Genomic DNA, 26,253 nt, shown 5'->3' on the forward strand with positions numbered 1-26,253 from the left:
AAGGGGTAGGTAAAATGCTACTTATAAAATATTTTAAAATACTGCACACTCTGTGTACATATACATGTGCATAGAGTGCAAAACCATTCTAGGGTCCAAGTCAAGCCATCTTCAGGACACTGCTTACTTCTGGAGAAAGGGCGGGGGGAGGAGAGAGAGGGAGGAGGGGGGAGGGAGGGGGGAGGGGGGAGGGAGGGGTGTTGATGCCTTATTTCTCTGGAAGAAAAGCAATCTGAGGCCGAGGTGTGAAAACACGGACACATCAAGGATGGCTTATAGTTGTGTTCATTTTCTCTACGTTCGAAGTATCTCACAATTTTTGTTTCTTTTTCCGGAAAGAAAAAACACAAATGTTGACGGCAGGCTAGGAAGCAGTAACACGGATTGTATGGCACATTTTTCCGAAGTGTTGAGTTCCGTTCAGCGTGGCTTTCTTGTTCTGGTCACTAAACTCTGGGACATGGAAGGGGGCTAGGAGGTGGAAAGTAACACAGTATTCATTTACCTCCCAGCCTACAGCAACCAGGAGAAGAACTGGACCCCACCCTGGACCAGCAAGCAGGACACTAGGATGGAGTCACCGGCAGAGGCAGAGCCGGATCCTCCCACCCGCGGGGCTGGCCCTGGAAACCTCCCCTCGCTGTCGGGGTGAGTGGCAGGGCTCGGCCAAGGCCACCTTCCAAAGTCACGGCCAAAGCAGTGGGGGAGCCAGGGAGCGGCCTGGGCCGTGGACCTGCCGGCCGGGGGGAGTCGCTTGAGACAGAAGGAGAGACCCTTCCCCAAGTTAGACCCGTGAGGGGCCGTCATTCGCCCGTGGAACAGAGAATCAGAAATCCGTCTGTGTTGGCGCCACGAACGTGGGATGCCCCTGCACGGTTGCCAGTGCACACACTTTCCACGAACCCCTGGGAGAGCCTCCGTCTGCACTGCAGAGAAAGCCCGCCCGTCCCACGCTGAGCTGAGGCCCCCTCCCATGGCCCTGAGCCCCGGAGCCCGGAGGGAGCCGTGACGCCGGGGGACAGGCCTGGGAGCAGAGCGCCCCGGGGTGGGCCATGAGCTCCACCCTGCCAAACGACCAACCGCAGCCACACCAGTGGTCCGGGTTTCTGTGTTCAGGAAGATGGCCTCACTGGGCTTCTAGATTGTTCTCATCGCGCGTTCCCTACTTTGAGCTTACGCCAGGACGCCAGCTTGTGAGGCTGTGGAAGGGGAGACGTTCCTGGCGTCTTGCTGTGCCCTAGACCTCACCTGTACACAGTGACAGAGGTGGAGCCTGAGACAGGGAGCCCCGTGGGGGTGGCCGGTCCCCGCCCCCTCCACGTCTCTCCTTAGCTCTCACAAACCTTAGTCTCACTACAGACGCGCCGCTATCCACACAGAGAAAGAGGAACACCTGCCCATGCCTGGGGAAGGCACCTTCAAGAACAAACAGTATGTATGCGCATGCATATAATATTCACCCACAAAGTGAATAGGATGTTAAAAATGGCTAAATCTTAAAAAAAATAATAAGTATTGAAAGAAAGAAGTCTGCCAGGAGACTTCTGGAAAGATGCCCGGAACACTGCAGCCCTCTTGTGACCATGAGGTCAGGGCTGTCAACACCCCTGGGGGGCAGGGCAGGGAAAGAATCTGGATCCTGGAGGACATTTTCCAAGTGCTATGAACCACCCTCCTGGACTGTCTGTGCTAGGAGATAATAATTTCCATCCTGCAGGAGCCAGTGTGCAGCCAGTCGCCGAGACAGGACAGACAGCATTGAGCCCAGAACCTGGCACCACGCTCTGAAGGGCGGCTCGTGTCTCTCCTCCACCCCAGCCCACTCCCCTCCAGGACAAGGGACCACGTGGCTCTGAGCAGACCGCACCGCGTCCTGAATCTGACCACTCTCATTTCCCCAGCGACAGTGGCGCTCGGCACAGAACCCCACCTGGGACAGTGTTTCTGGTGCCGGCACTGTGGCGCAGCGGGTGGAGCCGCCACCTGTGACGCGGGCGTCCCACATGGGCACCAGGTCCAGTCCCCAGAGCAGCTCCCTGCAATGTGCCTGGGAAAGCAGAAGATGGCCCAAGGACTGCGGCCCTGCACCCGTGTGGGAGACCCGGATGGAGCTCCTGGCTCAGCCATTGTGGTCCTCTGGGGAGTGAACCAGCAGATGGAAGACCTCTCTCTGTCTCTCTCTGTCTCTCTGTACACTGAACTTTCAAACAAATAAGTTAACCTTTTTCAAGAAAAAAAGAAAGCATGCCAGGGTTCATCTTTATGTTGTGAAATTATTCCAATACACTCAACGTGGTAACGCATCCACTTTTATTCTATACTCGACTATTATGCTACAAACCATGCTTCCATAAACTAAGGTTGACTCTCCTGAAGCATATGTGCTTCCAACAGCAACAAAGACGAGAAAAATCAAATGTTGTCACTTCCAGACAAAAAATGCTTTATGTGTTCCCCTGACTCTGGTCAGAAACAAACATAAAACAGGAATCAAGCCACCACCCCCAGGCTTTAGTGCCCTAATAAGTATTCATGTTACTAATGTCAAGTCTCCATAGCCCAGACCACGGCTTAAACCAGATTACACTGTAACCAGACGTAAACTCTCGCCTGGACCAACACTGCTTTGCAATAAAAGCCCTTTCCCATCCAGCAGCAGCTCAGAGGGGGCTTCAATACAATTCTCCTACATTAATTATAATTTTGCCAATACAAACTGTTATGCTGGGTGGGCGTTTGACCTAGTGGTAAGACCCCCAGTGGGGACACCCACATTCCCATGTTGCAGTGCCTGGATTTGAGTCCCCATCAGCTCCCTGCTAATGCACTCCCTGGGAGGCAGCAGGTGGTGGTGCAAGTCCTGGGGTCCCTGCCACCCACGTGGGGGGGCCCAGGTGGAGTCCTGGGTCCCTGCCACCCACGTGGGGGGGCCCGGGTGGAGTCCTGGGTCCCTGCCACCCGCATGGGAGACCCGGGTGGAGTCCTGGGTTCCTGGCTCCAGCCTGGCCCCGTCCCAACTGTTGCAGGCACTGGGGAGTGAACCAGCAGATGCCGGCTCGCTCTCTCTCTCTCTCTCCCTCTCTCTCTCTCTCCATCTCAAATCACCTTTTTTTTTTTTTTTTTTTTTTTGACAGGCAGAGTGGACAGTGAGAGAGAGAGACAGAGAGAAAGGTCTTCCTTTGCCGTTGGTTCACCCTCCAATGGCCACCGCGGCCGGCGCGCTGCGGCCGGCGCACCACACCGATCCGATGGCAGGAGCCAGGAGCCAGGTGCTTCTCCTGGTCTCCCATGGGGTGCAGGGCCCAAGCACCTGGGCCATCCTCCACTGCACTTCCCGGGCCATAGCAGAGAGCTGGCCTGGAAGAGGGGCAACCGGGACAGAATCCGGCGCCCCGACCGGGACTAGAACCCAGTGTGCCGGCGCCGCTAGGCGGAGGATTAGCCTAGTGAGCCGTGGCGCCGGCCTCAAATCACCTTTTAAAATAAAAAGGTTATAGGGTCTAGGACTTAACAACAAATACCCTCTGACTCCCAGAATTTTGTCCATTTTTAGGGTAAAAGCCCAACACAAAGGCACTCAGGAATGATACTGCACAGTTTATAAACATTATCAAGAAAACGCGTGGTAAACTGCTGGCCATTTCCCAGTGCACAGAGAACCTGATGCTGTGCACGGCCCAGGGAAGAGAATCCGGATATTAAGGGTTGCTTGGACCTGGAGCATCCTTGATTCCTAATCCAGAGTGCGATGTGCTGGGGGCTGGGCACTGGGCTGCTCGTGGTCAGGTGTGCCGCTGGCAGCCCCGCCTCCCTGCCCTCTGCCTTCCCCGGGGCCCCGTCACCAGCCCCCTGCTGGAGCCCGCCCACCGTCACAGCCTGTCTGGTGCTGGGTGCCAACCTTGGCCACCAGGCAGGTTCAGACCACCGTGCTTCGGGGCCAGTCAGCCAAGGGCTTCCAGAGAATGGAGGGTGGCCTGAAACGGGATGACTCGGCAGCTGGAGCTTCCACGAGCCCGGGGGACTGACTGTGAACTCTGGCTTCTACGCTCAGCGCCAGGGAAGGTGTCCTTGCTTGGCTCTGGCAGTTTGAGTTACAAGATGGTTATGGCGGAAGGAAGTCCCACTTCCGACCCAGCTCCCTGCTGGATCCCTGGGAAAGCAGCGAAGACGACCCAGTCGCTTGGGCCCTGCACCCCTCGGGGAAGCCCCTGGCTCCTGGCTTCGGCCTGGCCCAGCCCCAGCCATTGCAGCCACTGGGGGAGTGAAGCAGCAGATGGAAGACCTCTCTCCCCCTCTCTTTGTAACTCTGCCTCTCAAATAAATAAATCTTTAAAGAAAGAAAGCTCCCAAATGAGTGCACACTGTGTCCTCAAGAGCCTGGACACCCGCCCGTACTCCTGTGCAAATGAGAACAAGAACTGAGCCCGCGGGAGCACGCGCTGGAGTGGCTGGAGAGGCAGCACCACACTGCAGGCGCCATCTTCCAAAATGGCGGCTCCATGTAAGGGAGCAGTGACCTCCAGCGAGGGGCACGCGGCCTGTCACCCACAGGAGCCTCCCTCCCTGGTGGAAGAGAAAGCAGGAGACAGCTCTGTAAACATTCGCTGCTGGTGAGGAGGAAGAGCGCTCAAATACCCTCCCTGACCAGTCCATCTCCTGCTCCCGTCCACTCACACAGCTGGCCGCTGAAGACGCAACGCTTGGTGTGCTGCAGACCTGAGCCCACTAAGACGGGGCGGCCGTGAGGCCTGGTGGTCAAGATGCTGCTTGGGACACAGGCATCCCATAGCGGGGTGCCTGGGTTCCAGACCCAGCCCAGCCTCCACTCCGCTTCCTGTTGAGGGGCCAGGTGGCAGCCGTGATGGCCCAAGGCCTGGGGTCCCTGCCACCCACACGGAGACCCAGAAGGAATTCCTGGCTCCTGACGTCAGCCTGGCCCAGGCCTGGGTGTTTTGGGGGACTGAACCAACAGAGAGAAGCTCGCTCGCTCTCCCTCCCTCTTCCAAATAAATGTTTTAAATCTTCAAAACGTCAAGTACCCAGCGTCACCGGATAGAGTTTTAAACTCTCTGAACGTGCGATACTCGTTTCTCTGGAAGAAAAGCAGCCTCTGGAAAACCGGCTGGTGTCTTAGGTAACATCCAAGAGACGCCATCAGGTGCAGAGGGTCCTCCACTCCACGCTCACATCACGTGTTCTGCAGGTGCGGAGCCCGACCTGCGAGAAGTCCGGCTGCAGTACCTTCACCCCAGTTTCTCCTGACACCCACGTGGCCACCCCGTGTTCCAGCTCCCTCCGGCCTCCCCCTCTACCTGTTGGACATCTGCTCCTGCACTCTGCATTATTCATTCATCCCCCACCCACCGGCTTCCCTGCCCGGAAATGCTGTTTTACATACAAGCAAAGTGTCCGCAGTTCTGGTCTTGGCGGGCACACTACCGCTGCTGGCTTTAGAAATCTTTCCCCCTCTGAAAGCTTCTCAAGTAGTCACTTATTTTTTTTTAATTTTCCCATTTATTGGCAAATTTCAGATGCTATTCATAGACGATTAAAAATAAATCTTTCAGGATTTTATGTAAGTAAATCTTTCATGATTTTATGTCCCAAATCAGTAAAAAGTTTCCCCAAATTGCCTATAACATGATTTTTTAGAAGTCTGAACTTCTGTCTGCTTATTTTTTTTACGCAGGCTTAATACACTTACCAAAAATTTCCACATTCCACATCATCAAAGCTTTCATCTTGTCTCCAAAGAAAAAAGGAGAAAGAATCGAATGCCAGTGAACAGCCAAAACCAACTATTTGCAGCCTCGATTTTCAAATGTCAGGCTGTTTTTTTCCCTCATTCTGGTCAGTTTACACGGCGCGCAAGTCTAACCATCTCCGCGTGACATTTCCCTGCCCAGCAAAGGCTGGGGGAGCCCCTGAAGCCTTCGGAGGTGGGGGCCAGGTAGAGCAGCGCGCATGCGCCCTCGCCAGCCTCACCTGTCCCCTGACTACGCAGTGCCCGCCAGGAGCCACCTGGACCTGGAGAGGCTGGTGCCTTCCCCCTCTCTGGGCCGCGTGGGGGCTGGGCTCTGCAGCAGGGGAAAGGAGTGGGGGAGAGGGAGGAGAAGGGGGGGGGAGAGGGAGAGAGAGGGAAGGGGGGAGAGAAAGGAAAGGAGGGAGAGAGGGAGGGGGAGAGGAGGGGGGAGAGAGAGATAAAGGAAAAGAGGAGGGGGAGAAGATAGAAGTAGAGGGGGAGAGGGAGAGAAGGGGGGAGAGAGGAAGGGAGGGAGAGGGAGAGAAAGAGGAGAGAAAGGGACGAGGAGAGAAGTAGGAGAAGTGGGGGGAGAGAAGAGGAGAGAAGGGGGAGGGAGGGGAAGGGAGAGAGGAGGGGAGAGAGGGAAAGGGACGTGGAGAGAAGTAGGAGAGAGAAGGGAAGGAGAGAGAGGAGAGGGGAGAGAGAAAGGAGGAGAGAAGGGGGAGAGGGGAGGGGAGCGAGGCGGGCGGGGGCGCCGGCGCCGCGGCGCTAGTCCCGAGGTTACAGTAATTACCGCCGCAGCGTGAGTCCCGCGCGAGCGCTAAGTGGAACAGCGACATCAATTAAACAACAAACGCTCCGCACCGGGAGAAAGACAGCCCCCCGCGACGGCCCAGCCGGCGCCCACCAACCTGCGCGCACCCCGCTGCCGGCCGGCGCCCCCCGGCCCGGGCGGGCACCGCAGCCCGGGGCAGCCCGCCGCGGGTCGGCCGGCCGGAGCTGGTGCGCTCCGCGTGGACGGGCGTGAGCCGAGCGCACCCAGACCGGAGCCCGAGCCCCCCCACCCCCCCGCCGCTGATTTACAAGTTTTTGTTTTGTTTTCTTTTTTTCTTTTTTTAAGAAGATACTGGATTGTTTTGCAAGAGGGAGCCCAGCGTCCCAGCGCCACCCGAATACCGACACAGTACCCTCCCCCACCCCGAGCCACGCGGCGCGGACAGGCGCCGGGCGCGCACCTGACCCGCAGCCGCTGCGGGCGCCCGGGGCTCCGGGCCGCGAGCCACGAAGACCAGGCGGGCGGCGCGGGCCTCCACCATGCGCGCGGGTCGCCCGGCGGGGAAGAGCGCGCCTCGCCACCTGCCCCCGAGCCCAGCCCCTCTGCGGGCCGCGCGGGGCGCTGGGGAACCGCCGCCGCCCTGCAGCCAGCCCCCAGGCGCCGGGCCCGGCCGCCCGCACAGCCCGCGGGGCCCCGGCCCGCCGGCGGCCAGGAGGCCACGCCTCCCGCGCGCGGACCCCGCCCCGCCGCCGCCGATTGGCCGGCACTAGGGGGCGGGGCAGCGCCGGGGCCGTATAAATATTCATGAGCCGGGCGCGCGGCGCTCGGGGGGCCGCGGCCGGGAAGTTGGGTGCAGGGTGCTGCTCCCGCCGAGGCGGCGGCGGGGCCGGGCGCGCAGCTCGGGGGTCTGCTGCGCTTCCGGGGCGAGCGGGGCGCGCGCGGCGGGCAGGAGGAGCGGCCCGGGGCGCGGCGCGGACTTGCGCCCGAGGAGGAGGAGCGGCCGGCCAGGCGGACGCACGGAGGAAGCCGGCGGCGGAGGCGGGCATGAGCGCCCGGGGCCCGAGACGGGGTTGACCGGGGCCCGGCCGGCCCAGCCATCTTGACTGCGCGCCGCGGCGCGGGCGGAAACTTGCGGCGCCGCCGAGGGGCCCTGCGCGCGCCAGGGGGAGCGAGCGAGCGAGCGGGTCGGGGCCATGCGCCGCGGCCGGGCCGGCCCGCCCCGCGAGAGCTGAGCGCGGCCCGCAGCGAGGCGCAGAGCCCGGCGGCGGGCGGCCGGCCCCGCTCGCGGGGGCCGCGGGCGCGCGCGCGCGGCATGGAGTGGGGCTACCTGTTGGAGGTGACCTCGCTGCTGGCCGCCCTGGCGCTGCTGCAGCGCTCCAGCGGCGCGGCGGCCGCGTCGGCCAAGGAGCTGGCGTGCCAGGAGATCACCGTGCCGCTGTGCCGGGGCATCGGCTACAACTACACCTACATGCCCAACCAGTTCAACCACGACACGCAGGACGAGGCCGGGCTGGAGGTGCACCAGTTCTGGCCGCTGGTGGAGATCCAGTGCTCGCCGGACCTCAAGTTCTTCCTGTGCTCCATGTACACGCCCATCTGCCTGGAGGACTACAAGAAGCCGCTGCCGCCCTGCCGCGCCGTGTGCGAGCGCGCCAAGGCCGGCTGCGCGCCGCTCATGCGCCAGTACGGCTTCGCCTGGCCCGACCGCATGCGCTGCGACCGCCTGCCGGAGCAGGGCCAGCCGGACACGCTGTGCATGGACTACAACCGCACCGACCTCACCACGGCCGCGCCCGGCCCGCCGCGCCGCGCGCCGCCGCCGCCGCCGCCGCCGCCTCCGGGCGAGCAGCCGCCGGCGGGCAGCGGCCACGGCCGCGCGCCCGGAGCCCGGCCCCCGCACCGCGGCAGGGGCGGCGGCGGGGACGCGGCGGCCGCGGCCCCCGCGCGCGGCGGCGGGAAGGCGCGGCCCCCTGGCGGCGGCGGCGGCGCGGCGCCCTGCGAGGCGGGCTGCCAGTGCCGCGCGCCCATGGTGAGCGTGTCCAGCGAGCGGCACCCGCTCTACAACCGCGTCAAGACGGGCCAGATCGCCAACTGCGCGCTGCCCTGCCACAACCCGTTCTTCAGCCAGGACGAGCGCGCCTTCACCGTCTTCTGGATCGGCCTGTGGTCCGTGCTGTGCTTCGTGTCCACCTTCGCCACCGTGTCCACCTTCCTCATCGACATGGAGCGCTTCAAGTACCCGGAGCGGCCCATCATCTTCCTCTCGGCCTGCTACCTCTTCGTGTCCGTCGGCTACCTGGTGCGCCTGGTGGCCGGCCACGAGAAGGTGGCCTGCAGCGGCGGCGCGCCGGGCGCCGGGGCCGCGGGCGGCGCGGGGGGCGCGGCGGCCGCGGGGGCGGCGGCGGCGGCGGGCGCGGCGGCCGGGGGCGGCGCGGGCGCGCGCGGCGACTACGAGGAGCTGGGCGCCGTGGAGCAGCACGTGCGCTACGAGACCACGGGCCCGGCGCTCTGCACCGTGGTCTTCCTGCTCGTCTACTTCTTCGGCATGGCCAGCTCCATCTGGTGGGTCATCCTGTCGCTCACCTGGTTCCTGGCGGCCGGCATGAAGTGGGGCAACGAGGCCATCGCCGGCTACTCGCAGTACTTCCACCTGGCCGCGTGGCTCGTGCCCAGCGTCAAGTCCATCGCCGTGCTGGCGCTCAGCTCGGTGGACGGCGACCCGGTGGCGGGCATCTGCTACGTGGGCAACCAGAGCCTGGACAACCTGCGTGGCTTCGTGCTGGCGCCGCTGGTCATCTACCTCTTCATCGGCACCATGTTCCTGCTGGCCGGCTTCGTGTCGCTGTTCCGCATCCGCTCGGTCATCAAGCAGCAGGGCGGCCCCACCAAGACGCACAAGCTGGAGAAGCTCATGATCCGCCTGGGGCTCTTCACGGTGCTCTACACCGTGCCCGCCGCCGTCGTGGTCGCCTGCCTCTTCTACGAGCAGCACAACCGGCCGCGCTGGGAGGCCACGCACAACTGCCCCTGCCTGCGGGACCTGCAGCCCGACCAGGCGCGCAGGCCCGACTACGCCGTCTTCATGCTCAAGTACTTCATGTGCCTGGTGGTGGGCATCACTTCCGGGGTGTGGATCTGGTCCGGGAAGACGCTCGAGTCCTGGCGCGCGCTCTGCACGCGCTGCTGCTGGGCCAGCAAGGGCACGGCGGGCGGCGGCGGCGGCGGCGGCGGCTCGGGCGCGCAGGGGCGCGGCGGCCCGGGGGGCGGCGGCGCGGGCGCGGGGCCCGGCGGCGGAGGGGGCTCGCTCTACAGCGACGTCAGCACCGGCCTGACCTGGCGCTCGGGCACGGCCAGCTCGGGGTCCTATCCGAAGCAGATGCCCCTGTCCCAGGTCTGAACGCGGGGGGCGCGTGCGTGCGTGCGCGCGCGCGCGCGCGGGATTCCCACCCACCCCACCCCCTTCCCCGTGGTGTTGACTGCTATTAGCATGATAATGAACTCTTAATGGTATCCATTAGCTGGGACTTAAAGGACTCCCTTAGAACAAAGTAGCTGGCATGGAAGCCCCCCGGGAGCCGGCCCCCTCCTCCCGCGCCGGGCGCTCCTGCCGCGCGGGCCCGGCTGGGTGGACTCCGCCGGGCTTTCCGGAGCCCCCTCGCCGCGTGCCCCTCGCCGACCTGGAAGCTAGCGCTCCACGATGCCGCCCGGAGACCCCCTGTGTTGTGCGTCCACTCTGGAGCGAGGGGCGAGCCGACTGCGGCCGTCCGGGGCTGCACGGTTTGGGTCAATCTTTCCTGACCGGGCACATGCCTTAAATAAGCAAGCAAGAAATGTCTTAATCACCCAATCCAAGTAAATACGGGTTTCTGACGTTAGAGGATGTATTTATATAATTATTTGTTACATTGTAAAAAGCAAAAACAAAAAACAAAAACGTGTACCATATGTATATATCCAAAGATATACAACGTGTACATTTTTTTTGTAAAAAGTGTAGAGGCGACCCCTGTAAGAACAAATATAAGTATTCTATTTTGTCAATAAAACGACTTTTGATAAATGATCGGAAGCTTCGCCGGCTCTCCCTGCGTCTTCTGAGCTGCTGCTGCCTTCCAGAGGGCTTGGCCAGCTTGGCCAGGACCAGGAGCCGGAAAGGGACTTTCCCTGGGGACCTTGGCAGTGGGGGGAAGGTACCGGCAAACGCGCTGGTTCTACCGCCGTCCAGGTCCTTGTGGGACTGACAGCAGAGTGGAGATCTTGGATCCAGCTCGCACCTGAGTGGGTGAGCCGGACGCTTCGCAAGGCAGCAGCCCCCTGGGCCTGGGCCCCGCCATTCCCCCGTGTCGTGCCCGCCAAGGTCTCCAGAGCCCACCTGGGCTCTCTGGCGTCTGGAGTCCGCAGAGCCCCTGGTGGTGCGGTCACTGCACGTGCTGCTGGGACGTCCAGGTGCGCTGTTAAAGCTCAGGGCGCTCTTGGCCGTGGGACTCACTGGACAGCCTGGTCGCGAGCAGGGGAGGGCTCAAGAATGGATTCTTCTCATGGGTTAACATCTTAATAATCATCCCTGCTTGTGTGTCCCAAATGTGCTGCCTTCTCTGGAGGAGAAAAGAAAACCTGTTATCCCTCTGTCAAGACTAAGCTAATGTATTGAAGCAGAAGGCTGCTGCATTAGCAGAAAGCTTCGGCAATGGTGGCGCTCCCTACCTGTCTGTCCAGTGGTTCTGCACACCATCCCTTCAAGAGGAGCCGGATGAATAGGGTTAATCTGTAGGGAACTTGGTCCTTTGAGTTGGAAAAACTTTGATCTTCGAAGGCGTTTGTAAAGGCCGCACTGTTCCGTCCTTGCAGCCGGCTCCATTGGCCACCACGGAGCCTGAGCGCTCGGCCATTGAAGGGATGTGGGACTTTTACTTTAAAAAGGAGAGGGAGCCAGGGGCCGGGAACACTTGTAACAGTCAGTGGGGACCGGGAGCACAAGTGCGCTCCGCCTTTTAAACAGCCATTCCCGGTATTGTTGGCCAGCCCGCAGGCTGCGAGCCTGCGCTGCGGCGTTGCTGAATGCCCTACAGGTGGTCTCGGCACAGAATCCCCCAATTTAAAGCCTTTTCCTTCCCTGGACAATTGCATTACAAAACTCCCTTCTTTCTCGCTCCTAATTGAACCAATGAACTATTATAATCTACAAGTTTTTCTTTAAAAAAAAAATCCTCAGTGCCTAAATTCTATTCACTAAATTCTGGGAAGTTTTCTGAACCCGGAAGTAGGAGCTGGTTCGGCAGAGGTTTCTCTCTTTTAAAGATATTTTTATTCCTGATGCTTGTTATTTTCTGACACATTAGCAATAATTTAAAAGTAATTGGTGGGATTGTGTGTTCCTACTGAAAAGATAGCCCCAGGTCCCTTATTAACCTGTCAATCAAGATAAGAACCGGGCAGATCCTCCGCTAATGATGGAGGCATCAATCACCGTGGTGGGAGGGGACTTGTCCTGGGCATCCTGCTAAGATGTTTCTTCTCTTTACTTCTCCAGATCGGAATCTTCGGTGGTTTTCTTAATAGGGTGGAAACTTCCGTACTGTGGGCGACTTCTCACGTCCTGACATTTTGCAAATCCTTCCCAGAGTCGTGCTTGCTGTTAATTGCATTTTTAAAAATCGGATTTACAGGAAGAACAGCGGCCCCGGCTCTCCCGCCAGTCCGCGTTTTCCGAGGCGGGGCCCTGTGAAACCTCCCCTCTGCCGCCATTGTCGTCATGAAGGGACCATGGGGGTGTGCCTTAGGTGCCCAGAAGGGGCCTGCTCCCCACCCAAGTGGGGACTGCAGGGCTGGAGGGTGCAGGTGCCACGAGAGCTGTACCTGGCAGACGGGGACAGAGCTGAAAGTCCTTGGTTGGCATGTTGGGCTTCCAGTGTGCCATTCCCATGAGTGACAGAGTTCTGAACATGGGCCACAGTGCCAAGTGGTCAGCTGAGGGGCTTGCTAGCTATTGGTTCTCTGAACCCTTGTCAAATGCCGTGTTGGTTCCTTTTACCAGGTGGCTGCTTGTGTTCAATTTCAGCAGGCTCATGAAGCCAACCAACAGAGCCCCTGTGGACTGCTGACACCCCCCTGCACCTGGGCTCCCCGCAACCCCAGCTGAAAGCCGCCGTGTGCTCGATTTCTGCCTTTGAGGCCAAAACCTGCCTGGCAAAGTTGCCCCATACCCAGTGCCATCTGCTCGTGAAATCAAAACCCCACGGCTGATTCTTTTGGTGCACCTGCCCCGGACACCCCATTGGGCTCCCAGGGTGTGACCTAAGTGACTATGAAACAAATATTTGTTTCTGGACACCTTGTCAAATACCGGGGTCCGTGGGGAAAGACGTCATTACTGTGTGGCTAGATCAATGTCAATAAAATCTAACCTGATGAAAACCTGCAGTCAGGCCAGAGCTCATTACAGCAAGCTGCCGGGGCAGCTGCGGGACCGGGAAGGACCACAGGGCACCAAGTTCAGCAGAGTTTAAGCGGCAGTCCCTTAGCCCTCGCGGGCTGCGCTGGGGCGCCCCGGTGCCTCAGAGCCTGCGGGGGAGGCCCACAGATCATCTTGCGAGCAGAAATCCACCGAGAGATTGCACAGCAGATGTGCTACTTCAAGAGTGGGTGCAGAGCGGTGCTCAGAGCGGAGCCGGCGCCGGCCGCTGTCCACAGTCGGTGCTCTGCTGCCATCTTGTGGCTGCACAGTGCCATTTCCCTTCCAATTCATTCAGAAAAACTGACGACCCAGATGGCAGACCCTGTCCCAGGCACCCACCTAGGGCTCCTGCAGGCGTTCTGTGTTCATCATTCCAAGTTCTCAGAATCTGGGGTCATGCCTGACCTCAAAACTGCATCTGTTTAAGGCCTCACAGGACATCACTCCCACACAGTTTAAGGTGACTTTTGCTAACCTCCGCTCAATCAATCAATCCTCAGTGTCACTGTTAAGCTAAAAATATAACTAAGGTCGGTGGCAATCCAAGTGCCTGTCTTCCTACAAATTCTTTTCTGCGTTACTCTTTTTTTTTTTTTTTTGACAGGCAGAGTTAGAGAGAGAGACAGAAAGAAAGGTCTTCCTTTTTCCATTGGTTCACCCCCCAAATGGCTGCTGCGGCCGGCACACTGCACAGATCCGAAGCCAGGAGCCAGGTGCTTCTCCTGGTCTCCCATGGGGTGCAGGGCCCAAGCACTTGGGCCATCCTCCACTGCACTCCCTGGCCACAGCAGAGAGCTGGCCTGGAAGAGGGGCAACCGGGACAGAATCCAGAGCCCCGACCGGGACTAGAACCCAGGGTGCCGGCACCGCAGGCAGAGGATGAGCTTAGTGAGCCATCGTGCCAGCCTCTGTGTTACTCTTATTTAAAGAGTGGAATGCTTGCCAAAGATCTGTCCTACCAACCCTTCAATGGAGGAAGAATCAGTAATAGAGACTGTTTGGAGTAGGCTTCAGTTTTCTGTTTATTTGAAAGCCAGAGTTACAGAGGAAGAAGGAGACTCAGAGCGAGGTCTTCCATCTGCGGGTTCACTCCCCAGATGGCTGCATTGGCCAGGCCTGGGTGAGCCTGGGGCTTCATCCAGGTCCCCCACGTGGGTGTAGGGGCCCAGGGACTTGGGCCATCTGTCTACTGCTTTCCCAGACTGTAGCAGAGAGCTGGATCAAAAGTGGAGCAGCCGGGACTCGAACCGGCGCCCGTACGGGATGCGGCAGTGCAGGTGGCGGTTTTACACCAGCTACTGCACTGCTTCACACGCCCCACACTTGGCTGTCGGCCGAGCCCAGTGTCAGCCTTTGGAGCTGCACACGTATGCTGTGGGGTCGGCCAGGGGGCAGGGCTGTCCCTGCTGTCCCCAGGTGTCCGACAAGGCCAGCCAAGGGGTAGAGGGGGCCTGCTGTGGCCTTCCAGAGCCCCCCTGGAGAACACAGCAGTGTGGGAAGCCAGGTTCTACAGGAGGGGACCCCAGGGCCTCCTGGAACCCTGGGTCCTGAGGAGCGGGGTGGCTGCTGGGGAGGGGGTGGGGTCCACAGCAGACCCGCAGGCCGTGGGGTCGCCAGATGCCGTGACAGGCAGCTCAGCCGGAGTGCCACACACGCACACACATGCACACCCTGACACCCAAGACCTCCTTTGGCAAGTTAGGGCGCTGCAGCTCCCAAACCAGGGGTGCGGACAGGTTAGCAAAGCGCCTGTCCTGCAGGCCTGACACAGCGGCCCCCTGTGCACCCCGCTGTGCGCCCTGGTCCCAGAGTCGCCCCGTGGGCTCCCGTGGTCTGCCAGTGACCCACGGGCACGGAGAACACATGGTCCCTCCTCTCCAGGAGGGAATTCCCCAGGAATTCCCCAGCCCCCTAGGAGGAGCTGCAGGGACAGACTGGGCGGGGGGGAGGGGAGTCACTCTGGCCAGCGCAGTCAGGGAGGGAGCACGGGCGGCACAGCAAGCAAAGGCCTGCAGGCGGCACCTGTGGAGAGGGGTTGAGCAGGGCGCCGGCACCTGCGGCAGGAGAGAGAGGTGCGGCAAGAGGAGGAGCGGCCAGGGGCAGAAGCAGTCAGCACCAAGGTAACCAAGTGACCGAGCCCAGGGGACAAGGACCAAAGCCCCTGTCCACTCCCCTTCTGCGACACCCCGGGGCCCAGGCTTGGACGGCTTAGCAGCCCAGCGGGGGTCCTCACCTCTGCCCACAGCGCCCAGGCTGCACCCTGGGACTGAGATGCCAGAGTTCTCCAAGGCCGCCCTGGGGATTCTTGGGGGTCTTCCGCGGATCCGCTAGGCCAGCCAGCTGCGGTCACCCACCTGGGCTCCTGGAGACAGATGGGATTGGTTTCCATGGTGTTTTGTGTTGTTTTGTTTTGTTTCAACTCCAGGAGTGGTAAATGCTTGGGAGGGGACAGAGCGCCCTCACCTGGTGCAAACGGAGAATTTCATGCCCTGTTAGTAACCAAAGACTTGCAAAGAAAGAAACTGAATTGTGCGATACTGTGTGGTTCTATTAAGCAAGAAACTAGATGGAGCCGGGAGCCTGGGAGGGACAGTGGTGTCGGTGTCGGCGCATGGAGCTTATGTCCCCGGCCGACCTCACCGCGTCCTCCCCCTGTTCAGGAACGCGTGCTACCAGCCGAGGGAGCCTCATTGGAGATAAAGGCTCTGCCTGCCCTGGGGTGCCAGTGACCTCTAGACCACACCCCCTCTTCTTGTTTTTTGGTTATTTTTGTTGTTGTTGTTGAAAAATAGACAGCGAGAGAGCTGTCATCTGGTGGTCCATTTCCAAAATGCCCGAAACAGCCAGGGCTGAGCTGGGCAGAAGCCAGGAGCTAAGAACCCCATCTGGGGAGTGGCAGGGGCCCAGGTACCTGAGCCATCACCTGCTGCCTCCCCGCGTGTGCGCTAGTGGAAGTCGGGATTGAGAGCGGAGCCAGGGCTTGACCCGGGCACCCCCAGAGGGGATCTTAGCCACTGCGAACGCCTGCCTTGGGCTGGGGGGTCCAGAGAGTCCATGCTGCTCCCTGGCCCCGAACCTGCAGGACCTGTGTCTCTACCCCACATCTTTCAAAGGGAACCTGTACAACCTCCCCCAGGGCTGGAACATCCTGAAAGTTCCAGAATTACAACTTTTTTTTTCAGTGCAAAAATTGTGGGGTTTTTTTCCCCCTGCTCTTAGTCTCTGAGTACCTTGAAAGAAGTAACAAGCCTAACAAGAAGAAACCCAGAGAAAGATACTTTCCCAAGTAACGAAGGAGGATTCCTGACTAGAGTGCATGTGTGTCTTTTTTTTTTTTTTTTTTTTTTTTTTTTTTTTTGACAGGCAGAGTTAGACAGTGAGAGAGACAGGAGAGACAGACAGAGAGAAAGGTCTTCCTTCCATTGGTTCACCCCCCTAATGGCCGCCATGGCCGGCGCGCTGCACCGATCTGAAGCCAGGAGCCAGGTGCTTCTCCTGGTCTCCCATGGGGTGCAGGGCCCAAGCACTTGGGCCATCCTCCACTGCACTCCCGGGCCACAGCAGAGAGCTGGCCTGGAAGAGGGGCAACCGGGACAGAATCTGGCACCCCGACCGGGACAGAACCCGGTGTGCCAGCGCCGCAGGTGGAGGATTAGCCTAGTGAGCTGTGGCACCAGCCAACATGTCTTTTTTTTTTTTTTTTTTAAGATCGATTTATTTATCTGCAAGGTGGAGTTACAGAGAGAAACAGAGAGCGAGATCCTCCATCTGCCGTTTCACTCCCCAGATGACGGCTGGGCCAGGCCAAAGCCAGGAGCCAGGCGCCTCCTCCAGGTCTCCCACGTGGGTGCAGGGGCTCAAGCACTTGGGCCGTCCTCCACTGCTTTCCCAGGCCACAGCAGGCGCTGGATTGGAGGTGGAGCAGCCGCACTGGGCCCACAGCCTTCACACAGCTGTCTGTGCTGCAGCGTGCGCTCCTGCACTTGAACTTGGAGGCACTTAGATGAAACCACAAGGCACAGGGAAATGCAAAAGCGTCTTCTGAGAGCCCTGTCCCGAGCCAGGGGCAGCGCCTGCGTCTTGCGTCCACACAGGAAGCTCATGACTGCGTGTGCCACAGCACCCACAACATCCCCCCTGCTCCACGGGGACAGGAGGGCTCAGGCTGCAACGCCAGGACTGAAAGCCTCGTGACAAACCTAGGGACACTGCCCCACAGCCAGGCGCTCCCCGGTCAGGGCGGCCATTGGCAGACTCATGGGAGACCATGGGCCGGGGCTCCCCTCGCCCAGGGAACCCTGCTCCCACCGGCGGCAACACGCGATGCCCCTGCAAAGCCCGGTGTCCCCCAGCAGGGCCATTTCAGCGACCACACAGCAGAGCGGCCAGCGTGGGGTCACGATGCCGTCGGCCTTTGCTTTATTAGGAGCACTGGAGAAGTTATTAATGTCACCCATGCATCACAGGTGCCTCTGAAAGACAAACACTCATCTCAAAACCACCCACCCACCCACCAGGAACCACGGAGAGCACAGGGCTGTGAGGAGTGAGGCTACACACGGTCCCACTCACGGCTGTGGCTCGGCGTGGGTGTCTCATGCTGGTGCCTTTAGGAACAGGGCTGTCCAAACAAGTCTGAGCCGGGTCTCTCAGGGTCGCCTGTCCCAGGCTGGCTGGCTTCCTGCCGACAAGTCTGAGCCGGGTCTCTCGGGGTCGCCTGTCCCAGGCTGGCTGGCTGGCTTCCTGCCGATGCTGCCCTCTTGGAGCGTGGCTCAGTGATGGGCCGCTGTGCACCTGCTGGGGGGCGCCCCTGCCTGGGGCAGTGGCCCCTTCACACCCACTCGGACCTTTTGGCTCTCAGGTGGGGAGCACTGCTTGAGCTGGCTGGCCGGGTTGATGGCTGGAGCTGACTGCAGGAGCGGTGTGCAGCCAGGCGGCCCCGAGGCCCCGGGGAGGGCTGCTCCACCACCCCAGTGGGGCCTGAGCCACTGGGGTCTATGGGGGCCTCCCTGAAGGGGCTGCCCACTGGCTCTCTGCATGCCCTGGCCAGCTGGTCACTGACTGAGGCCATCCCCTCACTCCCGTCTTCATCCGGAAGCTCCAAGCGCCCGGACCCACGGAATGTGCCACTGGGGCTGGCGGCACCCTCGCCTCGGGGCCACGGGACAGGGCGCGTGGGCACCCCCTCTCCCTGCCACCCACCATCTACATCCTCTGGGCTCCCCACATGGCCACGCTGCTCCATGATGGAGGAGCCCTTGGCTGCTGGCCTGGTCCGGGCCCGCAGGCTAAGGATCAAGTCAAGGACCCCAAGGATGAGGGACAATGCACCGACCGCCCACATGAACAGTGTCACCAGGGACTTCTCCGTGGGCCGGGACACGTAGCAGTCCACCACGCCGGGGCAGGGGGCATGGCTGCAGGAGAACCTTGCCGGGACCAGGAACCCAAAGAGGAGGTAGTGGGAGGCCCCCAAGGCCACCTCCAGCAGGGTCCGGAGACACAGGTGCACGATGTAGCTCCAGGAGAAGTCGGGCAGGCGCAGCGGGCGGCGCTCCCCGCGGAGCCGGTGGGCAGCCAGCCGGGCCGCCCTGTGCAGCACGTGGACAGTGAAGGCGGCGTAGGGCAGGAGCACGGCGGCGCTGTGCAGCACCCAGAAGCGCACAGGGGACACGGGCGAGAAGGCGTCGTAGCAGACGTTGGCACAACCCGGCTGTAGGGTGTTGCAGACGAACCGCTCCTGCTCGTCCTGGTAGACGGGGAGCGCGGCCAGGGCAAGCACCGCCAGCCTCAGCAGCACGGTGAGCAGGAGCCAGACCTTCCCTAGGGGAGAGACCCCGCGTCACCCCACAGAGGTGCCCTTCCCCCGGGGGCTGGGGGACCGAAGCTGGAGACCCCAGCAGCCCACAGGCAGGGATAGGGCAGGTGGCAGTCCCTTGGCTAAGACGTCCTGCCTCCACTTAGGATCCAGCGCCCTGCTCACGCGCACCCTGGAAAGCAGCAGAAGATGGCCCAAGTCCTTGGGCCCCTGCACCAACATGGGAGACCTGGAGGGAGCTCCTGGCTCCCGGCTTCAGCCTGGCCCAGCCCTGGCTGTTGGGGGCATCTGGAGCAAGAACCACTGGTTGAGAATTTTCTCTCCCTCACTGTCAAATAAATACATTCTAAAGAAATGCATTTTAGAGTGTGCCTCGTGGCACAGTGGTTAGGCCGGCACTCAGGGCACCTGCATCCCATCATCCCCTGAGTATCAAGTTTAAGTCCCGGGCAGCTTTTTTTTTTTTTTTTTTTAAGATGTATTTATTTGAAAGGCAGAGTTACAGAGAGAGGAGAGACAGAGAGAGGGAAATCTTCCACCCGCTGGTTCACTCCCCAAATGATGGCAATGACTAGGGCTGGGCCAGGCCAAGCCAGGAGCCAGGAGCTCCCTCCAGGTCTCCCATGTGGATGCAGGGGCCCAAGGACTTGGGCCATTTGTGGCTGCTGTCCCAGGCATTAGGGAGCTGGATTGGAAGTGGAGCAGCCGGGACTCAAACCAGCGCCACAGCCCTGCCCCCCTCCCAAATCAACTTCTTGCCTGGGAGGTCCAGTGATGGCTCAAGTACCTGGGTCCCTGCCATTTGCAGGGAAGACCCGGATGGAGCTCCTGGCTCCTGACTTCGGCCTGGCCCAGCCCTGGCTGTTGTGGGCACTTGCCAAGTGAACCAGAGGGTGCCAGCCCTCTTTCACTCCCTCCCCCACCCCAGACTGTGTTTCTGCAGGTCCTTCTCTGATACTCTGCCTTTCAAATAAATAAATCTTTCTTTTAAAAGAGACATTCTTTTTACAAAGTCAATAGAAAAAGTCTGTGGGAAATGGAATTGAAATCTAAGTGTATTTTGGTGCGGAAAAGAGACAGAAATCCGTGCACAGTCTTCGTGATGCAGCTTTTCCAAGACATTTTTAAAGACTCCTCCTAGGCATGGATTTCGATTCTTTTTGGTGCCACAATGAACCTCCCCTCTAACTCCATTTCCCACGAGCTTCTGGAGGGCCCTCATGCCCAGTGGCAGCAACGTCTCCAGCTGGCCAGCTGGTCTGTCTGACAAACGTCCATGGAACCCCCGGCACGAGCCAGAGGCTGGGGCACCCCTGCTTGCTTGCACGAGGCTTTTTAAACAGCTCGACTGCCAGGGCGCACCTGTGTATCCACCCGACTCTGCGGTTGTCATGCGGCTGCCGTCGGCTGCGGAGTGAACCAGCGGGTGGAGGACCTCCCTCCCTCTGTCCCTCCTCTCTCTGTAACTCTGTCTTTCAAATAAATGCATTAAAAAAAAAAAAAAAAAAAAAACAGCAGAGCTGATCCAGAAGCACACAGTGCCCAGGACTTAAACCGGACATCCAGGGGCTGCTGGCGTCCCCATCCAGCCCACAGTCTGCACAGACTGATGACCTCAGTATTGTCGCCCCCTTCTTAGGAGCACAGGCCCTGGGGGAGGCCAGGTGCCCCTGTGCCCAGGCACAGGCCCTGCGAGCTGCGGCTTTGAGCAAGTCTTCACGACAAGGGCTCTAACGGCAGGGCTTCGGACAGATGCACAGACGGGAGTCTACACTCCCTGAAATGGAATTTCTTTAAGAACATTCAGCTTTTCGATAGCTCAGCAGAAAATCCCGGTCCTCAGCTGCTCTAAATTCATGGGGGCTGCCTCTTCTCACCGCATCAGGAATTAACGAGACCAAGCGAGGGAACCAGAGTGGCACTAAGGCCCCCGTTGTACGCCAGGGGTCAGTTCTTGGGGGAGACCTGGAGACCATGCCAAAGTAACTCGCAACTTCTCCGCTCTGTGGTGGGGGCAGAGAGCAGAGAAACAGGTCTCAAAGAATCATCGCACTGGGTGCTGAAGCCATGTGGGCGTTGTACACAAGGAGACTGGGATAAATTCTGCCGAAGTCAGAGAAAGCCAGGAATCAGCCAGCCATGCTTAGGGGTGTGTCGAAAAGGTTACGGAGAAACCGGGACAGAGCTGGGCGCTTTGGAGAGTGCAGCGGGGAGGCAGAACCAGGACGGGCGTTGGAGACTCACCCAGCATGGTCACGTTGCAGTCCAGCGTGACGAGGAGGAACCCCAGCCAGTCCACACTTTCCATGTCCAGGCCGCTAGGACGCCGCTGAGCCGCTGTCTTCTCCCGGGGCGGCCGGCGAGCTGTGCAGGAAGGAGCGAGTTTTCCTCACTCAGGCTCCAAGGAGGGATTTGGAGGTGGGAAGGGGAGGTTTCAGGCCCAGGGGCCAGGAGCTGAAGCCCTGAGCCGTTTGCCTGGGGGCCAAGGCCTTCTGACAACTGCAGAGCCCCCGGACAGCAGGCGCCGTCTCTGGCCATGGGCTATTCTTACCCTGGGGGCTATTCCAGGCCCGGCAGTGCTGCTCAAACGTCTGCAGCCGAACAGCCGGGAGCTCCTGGATATAGCTGAAGAAGCTCCTTTTAGCCCGAGAAGGCCAACTCCACGTGGCGTCCTGACAACATTTGCACGGCCCTGCTTACGGTTGTCTCCCCCGGGGGGCATCGCCTGGGCGGCCACGGCTGCACCTCCCCAGTGGGGACCCCTCCTTGCTCATCCACCCTGCTGAGCGCTCCCTGGGGGGCGGGCAGGGTGGTGATGACAGGAGCCTGACACCGCGGCCAAGCCCTGTGGTCACGGTCACGTACTCTGTCCCGAAGGCCTCACCCTGCATGCTGAGCCACTCGGCATTCACGATGTTAGCGCGGGCGCCAGGCACGTGGCGGGCACGCAGCCCACGCCGGTGGGATTTCTCCAGGGTGCCCTGGCTGTTGCGCCCATTTAGGGAGTGAGCCGCAATTGGAATATCTGTGTCTGTCTCCCTATCTATGTAACTCTGCCTTTCAAATACATATTTAAAAAAAAAGAGAGAGAGAAAGAAACAGAAGCACCAAGAAGGCAACTGCTGACCGTGTCCCACCTGCGGAGCGACTCAGAACAGTTGGGCTCTGAGCGGGTCACAGGTGTGCGTCTCCCCTCCGTGCCCCATCAGCCAAGTGGTAAAAGGGAGGTGTGCGTCTCACCAGCTGCCGCCCAGCGACAGGACCCTCCCACCCCGGCTCCCCGCCCCGCCCCTCCCTCCGCCCTCCCGCCCCTGCCCTGTCCCCAAGTCCATCCCAGCCCCCGTTGTCTTGGTCTCCGTTGCTGTGTCCTGCTCAGAGACATTTATCCTCAATGGCTACCAGCGGCAAGGTGGAGACAGAAGGCAGGGTGTCATGGCCGTCATAACGCTCCCGCATCCAGCAGGTGCCTGCAGACAGAGAACCGACAGGCTACGTGCACCGGTACACGGCCACAGGGAAGTCCCACGGCAGCCCGTCTGCAGGCGTGGGGCCCCGGGGTGCCGGGAGCCTGGCTCAGTCCAAGCCCAGGCCTCAGCGCCAGAGAAGCTGGGGGTGGGCGGGGGCTAGGAGGGGTCGTGGCTACGATGGCTGTGCAAGGTGGGAGTCGAGCCTGTCCCAGCTTCTGCGTGCGGCCTCCTGGGACCCCCAACCACCAACCACATGGCAGGCCCCTGCCTGGCCATCTCACAGGCACACCCAAAATAGCAGCCTTCCAGTTTCTAGGCATTCCTCGGTCCAGCCAGGCTGACGGCTAAAATTAGCCATCACAACTGTTCTCCCGGCTCGGGCGGGGAGCTTGCCGTCTGTGGAGAAGACGGAGGACCTGGGACAGCCCTGAGCGGTGGGCCGTGGGGAGGACGCCAAGTCGGGGCGGAGCCGTGGGGGAGCTGTGCAAGGAGCCCACCAGGCAGTTCACCTGACGAAAGCCGGAGAGAGGAGAACGCAGCCACTCGGGCGCCGGCCGGGCTTCAGCGCTCTCAGCCTGGTGACGGCGGCTAACAATGTGGGGCTCACTCGCACCGCCTCTGGGCCGGGGGAACCACACACCTAACTGCTGATTCAAGCAACGTCCTGGCCATTCACTGGCCTGTAAGAGGCTCTCAGAGACCCATGACTATGGTCAGTGCAGTAAGCTCCAGCCCTGAGTTCCTGGACATCAGGGCTCCCTAGGGAAACACAGGGTTGGGTGTCCCTAGGGAAACACAGGGTTGGGTGTCCCTAGGGAAACACAGGGTTGGGTGTCCCTAGGGAAACACAGGGTTGGGTGTCCCTAGGGAAACACAGGGTTGGGTTCCTGTGAGGCCCCGGGCACATTTCTGTCCATCGGTCAGTACCTTGCTTTGCTTTACGTGTGTTTCTGTTTAGAGACACTTCGTGTCAACATATTATTTAATATGTAATGACATTAATAAACACTATGTTATAAACAATAATAATCAATACACAAGTTATGGCCAAACCACCAAGGAGACACGTGGCACCGAGCAGACAAAGTGCTGGCTGACCTGTGGGAGCTGCGGCAGGGGGCAGAACCTGCCTTGTAGGGCCTGGGCTGGGAACAGGCCCCCGGGACTCCCCAGGGACTGTGAGTGCAGGTGAACTTGCGACTACTGAGTTGAGGACAGGACTGGCCCGGAGAGCAGGGAGGCCGAGGCCGAAGCCGAGGGAAGGTGAGTTGGGAAGAGACACAGCCGGAGCAGCTCCGGGGCGAGGGGGACCCCAGCTGCAGACGCTCCCACACCTCCCCCCAGTCCCCCCCAGCCCATTTCCCTGTTACCTTTTGTGCACTGACCAAGATTTGCCCTGGTCTACAAAGACCCTTGGAGAATTCCAGGCCTCAGCTCTGAGATGTGACAGTGCGACCTCAGGGGAGGAAGCCAACTCGGTCTCCTGAGAAGACCCAGTGCGGGGTGCGGGGGGGGGGGGGGGAGAAGATGCCCGAGGCACCTACACTGGGTCTGTGCAGTTCACGGAGAATGCGCACGGGTCTAACACTGAGGCACCAGAAGGAACTCACCTTTGCCGTCCACTCGTGCGCCAGCTGTGTGCAGTCCCTCGCAGACCAGCGGAACCTGTGGGATACGGAGGGAGGCGCAGGTGCCGGAGTCCTGGGCTGGCTGTCCAGCCAAACCCAAGACAGTTTTCCTCCCCTGCCCTAAGTGGTGGAGGGCTTAGGAACACAGAGCTGACTTCCTGGGGCGCTCGGACATGACATCTGGGATTTTTTTTTGTTTGTTTTTTGTTTTTTGTTTTTTGTTTTTTTGACAGGCAGAGTGAATAGTGAGAGAGAGAGACAGAGAGGAAGGTCTTCCTTTGCCATTGGTTCACCCTCCAATGGCCGCCACGGCTGGCGCACTGCGCTGATCCGATGGCAGAAGCCAGGTGCTTCTCCTGGTCTCCCATGGGGTGCAGGGCCCAAGGACTTGAGCCATCCTCCACTGCCTTCTCGGCCCACAGCAGAGAGCTGGCCTGAAAGGGGGGCAACAGGGACAGAATCTGGCGCCCCGACCGGGACTAGAACCTGGTTTGCCGGCACCGCAAGGTGGAGGATTAGCCTATTGAGCCACGGTGCCGGCCATGACATCTGTTTTTGCTGTGTGTGTTTTTAAGGAATAGCTCTATGATCTGACTTGAGCTGAGAATGCTCATCTGCATATGCAAATCTAACAAAGCAGTCCAGCCAATCACCTTCCAAACGAGTGAGCTCACCGCAGGCGAAGGTGACCCCGACTCTAGCCAGAACGTGAACTCCGGAACAGAGCAGAAGTCATCTTTGGCCCAGCCTTTTCCGGGAAACTGAACCCCTGGCCGGCGTGGTCAGCCTCCGCTCTGCCCCACTCACTGCCTCTGAGGTTCACTCACCGGCAGCTCTGCAAAGACAGAATCACAGACACACAGAGAGAGGCCCCCACCCACTGGTTCACTTCTCAGATGGCTGCAACGGCCTGGCTGGGCCAGGCGGAAGTTGGGAGGCTGGGACTCTATCTGGTCCCCGATGAGCGTGCAGGGTCCCAAGCACCCGGGCCTCTTCCACGGCTCTCCCAGGCCATCAGCAGGGAGCTGGACTAGAAGCAGAGCAGCGGGAACCTGAACTGGTGCCCCGGGTGGGATGCTGGCGTCACAGGTGGCACGAACGCATTGTTCAGTTCATCGCATCGGAGCTGGCCCAGGACGCAAGAGAACTTCGAAAAGCTCATGAAACAAATGGAATTAACGGATGTCTGTTTTGGTGAAAACACGTTGGAACATCGTGCATCTATTTTGTCATACTATGCATTTCCCATGAGTTCTCTGTACGTATTAGTTATTGGTGTGCTAATCCCAATTAGAAGTTTGAGGAGAGGGAAATACCGACTCCCTGCATTTGATCAGTAGTCGCCGCATCCAGACATCGGAGGAGCAGAATGTACCCCTGCGAAAACCTGCAATAAAAAGTGACAGGTGAGCCCCAGGTATATTCACAAGCATCGTCCTCACTGAGACGGGCTCCGCACACAGACAACACGCCGTCCTCTCCAGCTGTGACCCCACCATGAATTCCACCTCTGCGGCTCCAGCAGATCCACCTTGCTCTCCCAGTGTTTGTATTTCCCTCGTGCACGCTCGTTGTCAAACTTCCCAAATCTCTGTGGGCAGATGGAGCTCCCAACACACAGCACACAGCCCGGCTTGCTGTGAGACCCACTCTGGATACCACTCCACCCAGGACGTAGTCACGGTGGTTTGTACTGCGAGTGGCAGGGGAGACGGGCACTACTGTGGACGTGGCCAGGGAAAGCCAGCAGGAGATGACCTGAGTGTGGGGGGTCTGTCCACACTGAGACATCGGAGAGGTCACAGGATGGGCAGGGCCGTGGGCTGTTAAAACACAAAGCTGCCAGCACGCATGAGCCATGGGGGGAGTGGGGACGCCTCTGTGGGAAACCCCCAATCCCAGGTTCTGGACAGTTCTTCAGCCGAGCTGCAGGGAGTGGCTGCCACTTGGGGGCCCAGCAGCGCGTCTTTAGTAGCAAGCAGCGCCTGGATCCACGTGGGATCCCGCGAGCGGGCCAGACCCACCAGCTGTGTGGCTTCTATACTCGGCAGCCACAAAAATAGCAGAACTCAGCCGCCGTTCGTGCTAGGAGGAGCACTGCCTGCCCGCTGAGCCGGCGCTGCAGCTGGCGCTCTGTCCCGAGAGGGCTGCGGGCCTGGGGGCCCCGGGAGACGCCGGGCGCCACGAGGGACCAGACCTCCAGCCTGGCCCGGTCTTTGTGGGGAGGAGGGGGGCGTCTGCCGCGAAGAGCAGGCCTTGCAAGGCTCACACATCGCCAAGAACACCCAACGCTCGTTTCTGATAAGGCAAGCGACCCGACAATGCCATCCGAATGCCATGGCTGCCGTCCAGTCCTGTGCCTGCCCCG

General features: G+C 60.1%; 2 protein-coding genes and 1 non-coding gene across 3 annotated transcripts; 2 read left to right on the plus strand and 1 right to left on the minus strand.

Moving 5' to 3' along the window:
• Nucleotides 1-399: 399 nt before the first annotated feature.
• On the plus strand, nucleotides 400-521 carry LOC127487558 (small nucleolar RNA SNORA36 family). The gene has a single exon (XR_007914492.1). It is a non-coding gene; the product is annotated as a small nucleolar RNA SNORA36 family (small nucleolar RNA).
• A 6,813-nt stretch (nucleotides 522-7,334) lies between these two features.
• On the plus strand, nucleotides 7,335-10,581 carry FZD8 (frizzled class receptor 8). The gene has a single exon (XM_017350696.3). The coding sequence runs from the start codon at nucleotides 7,831-7,833 to the stop codon at nucleotides 9,913-9,915; it is 2,085 nt and encodes a 694-aa protein (XP_017206185.2). The 5' UTR covers nucleotides 7,335-7,830; the 3' UTR covers nucleotides 9,916-10,581.
• Nucleotides 10,582-17,363: 6,782 nt separating this feature from the next.
• Nucleotides 17,364-22,047, minus strand: GJD4 (gap junction protein delta 4). The gene is made up of 2 exons (XM_070056151.1): nucleotides 21,035-22,047; nucleotides 17,364-18,795 (listed from the first exon to the last, which is right to left on the minus strand). Exons 1-2 carry the CDS (start codon nucleotides 21,096-21,098, stop codon nucleotides 17,804-17,806), a joined length of 1,056 nt encoding a protein of 351 aa, XP_069912252.1. The 5' UTR covers nucleotides 21,099-22,047; the 3' UTR covers nucleotides 17,364-17,803.
• Nucleotides 22,048-26,253: the final 4,206 nt, after the last annotated feature.

Source organism: Oryctolagus cuniculus, chromosome 13 (assembly GCF_964237555.1).
Source record: "Oryctolagus cuniculus chromosome 13, mOryCun1.1, whole genome shotgun sequence".
Lineage (NCBI taxonomy): Eukaryota > Metazoa > Chordata > Mammalia > Lagomorpha > Leporidae > Oryctolagus > Oryctolagus cuniculus.

Bases quoted from the DNA above. Each gene is read 5' to 3' on its own strand.
- GJD4 (XM_070056151.1), bottom strand. From the start codon at position 21,098: ATGGAAAGTGTGGACTGGCTGGGGTTCCTCCTCGTCACGCTGGACTGC. The intron at 18,796-21,034 runs GTGAGTCTCCAA...TCTCTCCCCTAG, and splicing joins CTGCAACGTGACCATGCTGG to GGAAGGTCTGGCTCCTGCTC.
- FZD8 (XM_017350696.3), top strand. From the start codon at position 7,831: ATGGAGTGGGGCTACCTGTTGGAGGTGACCTCGCTGCTGGCCGCCCTG.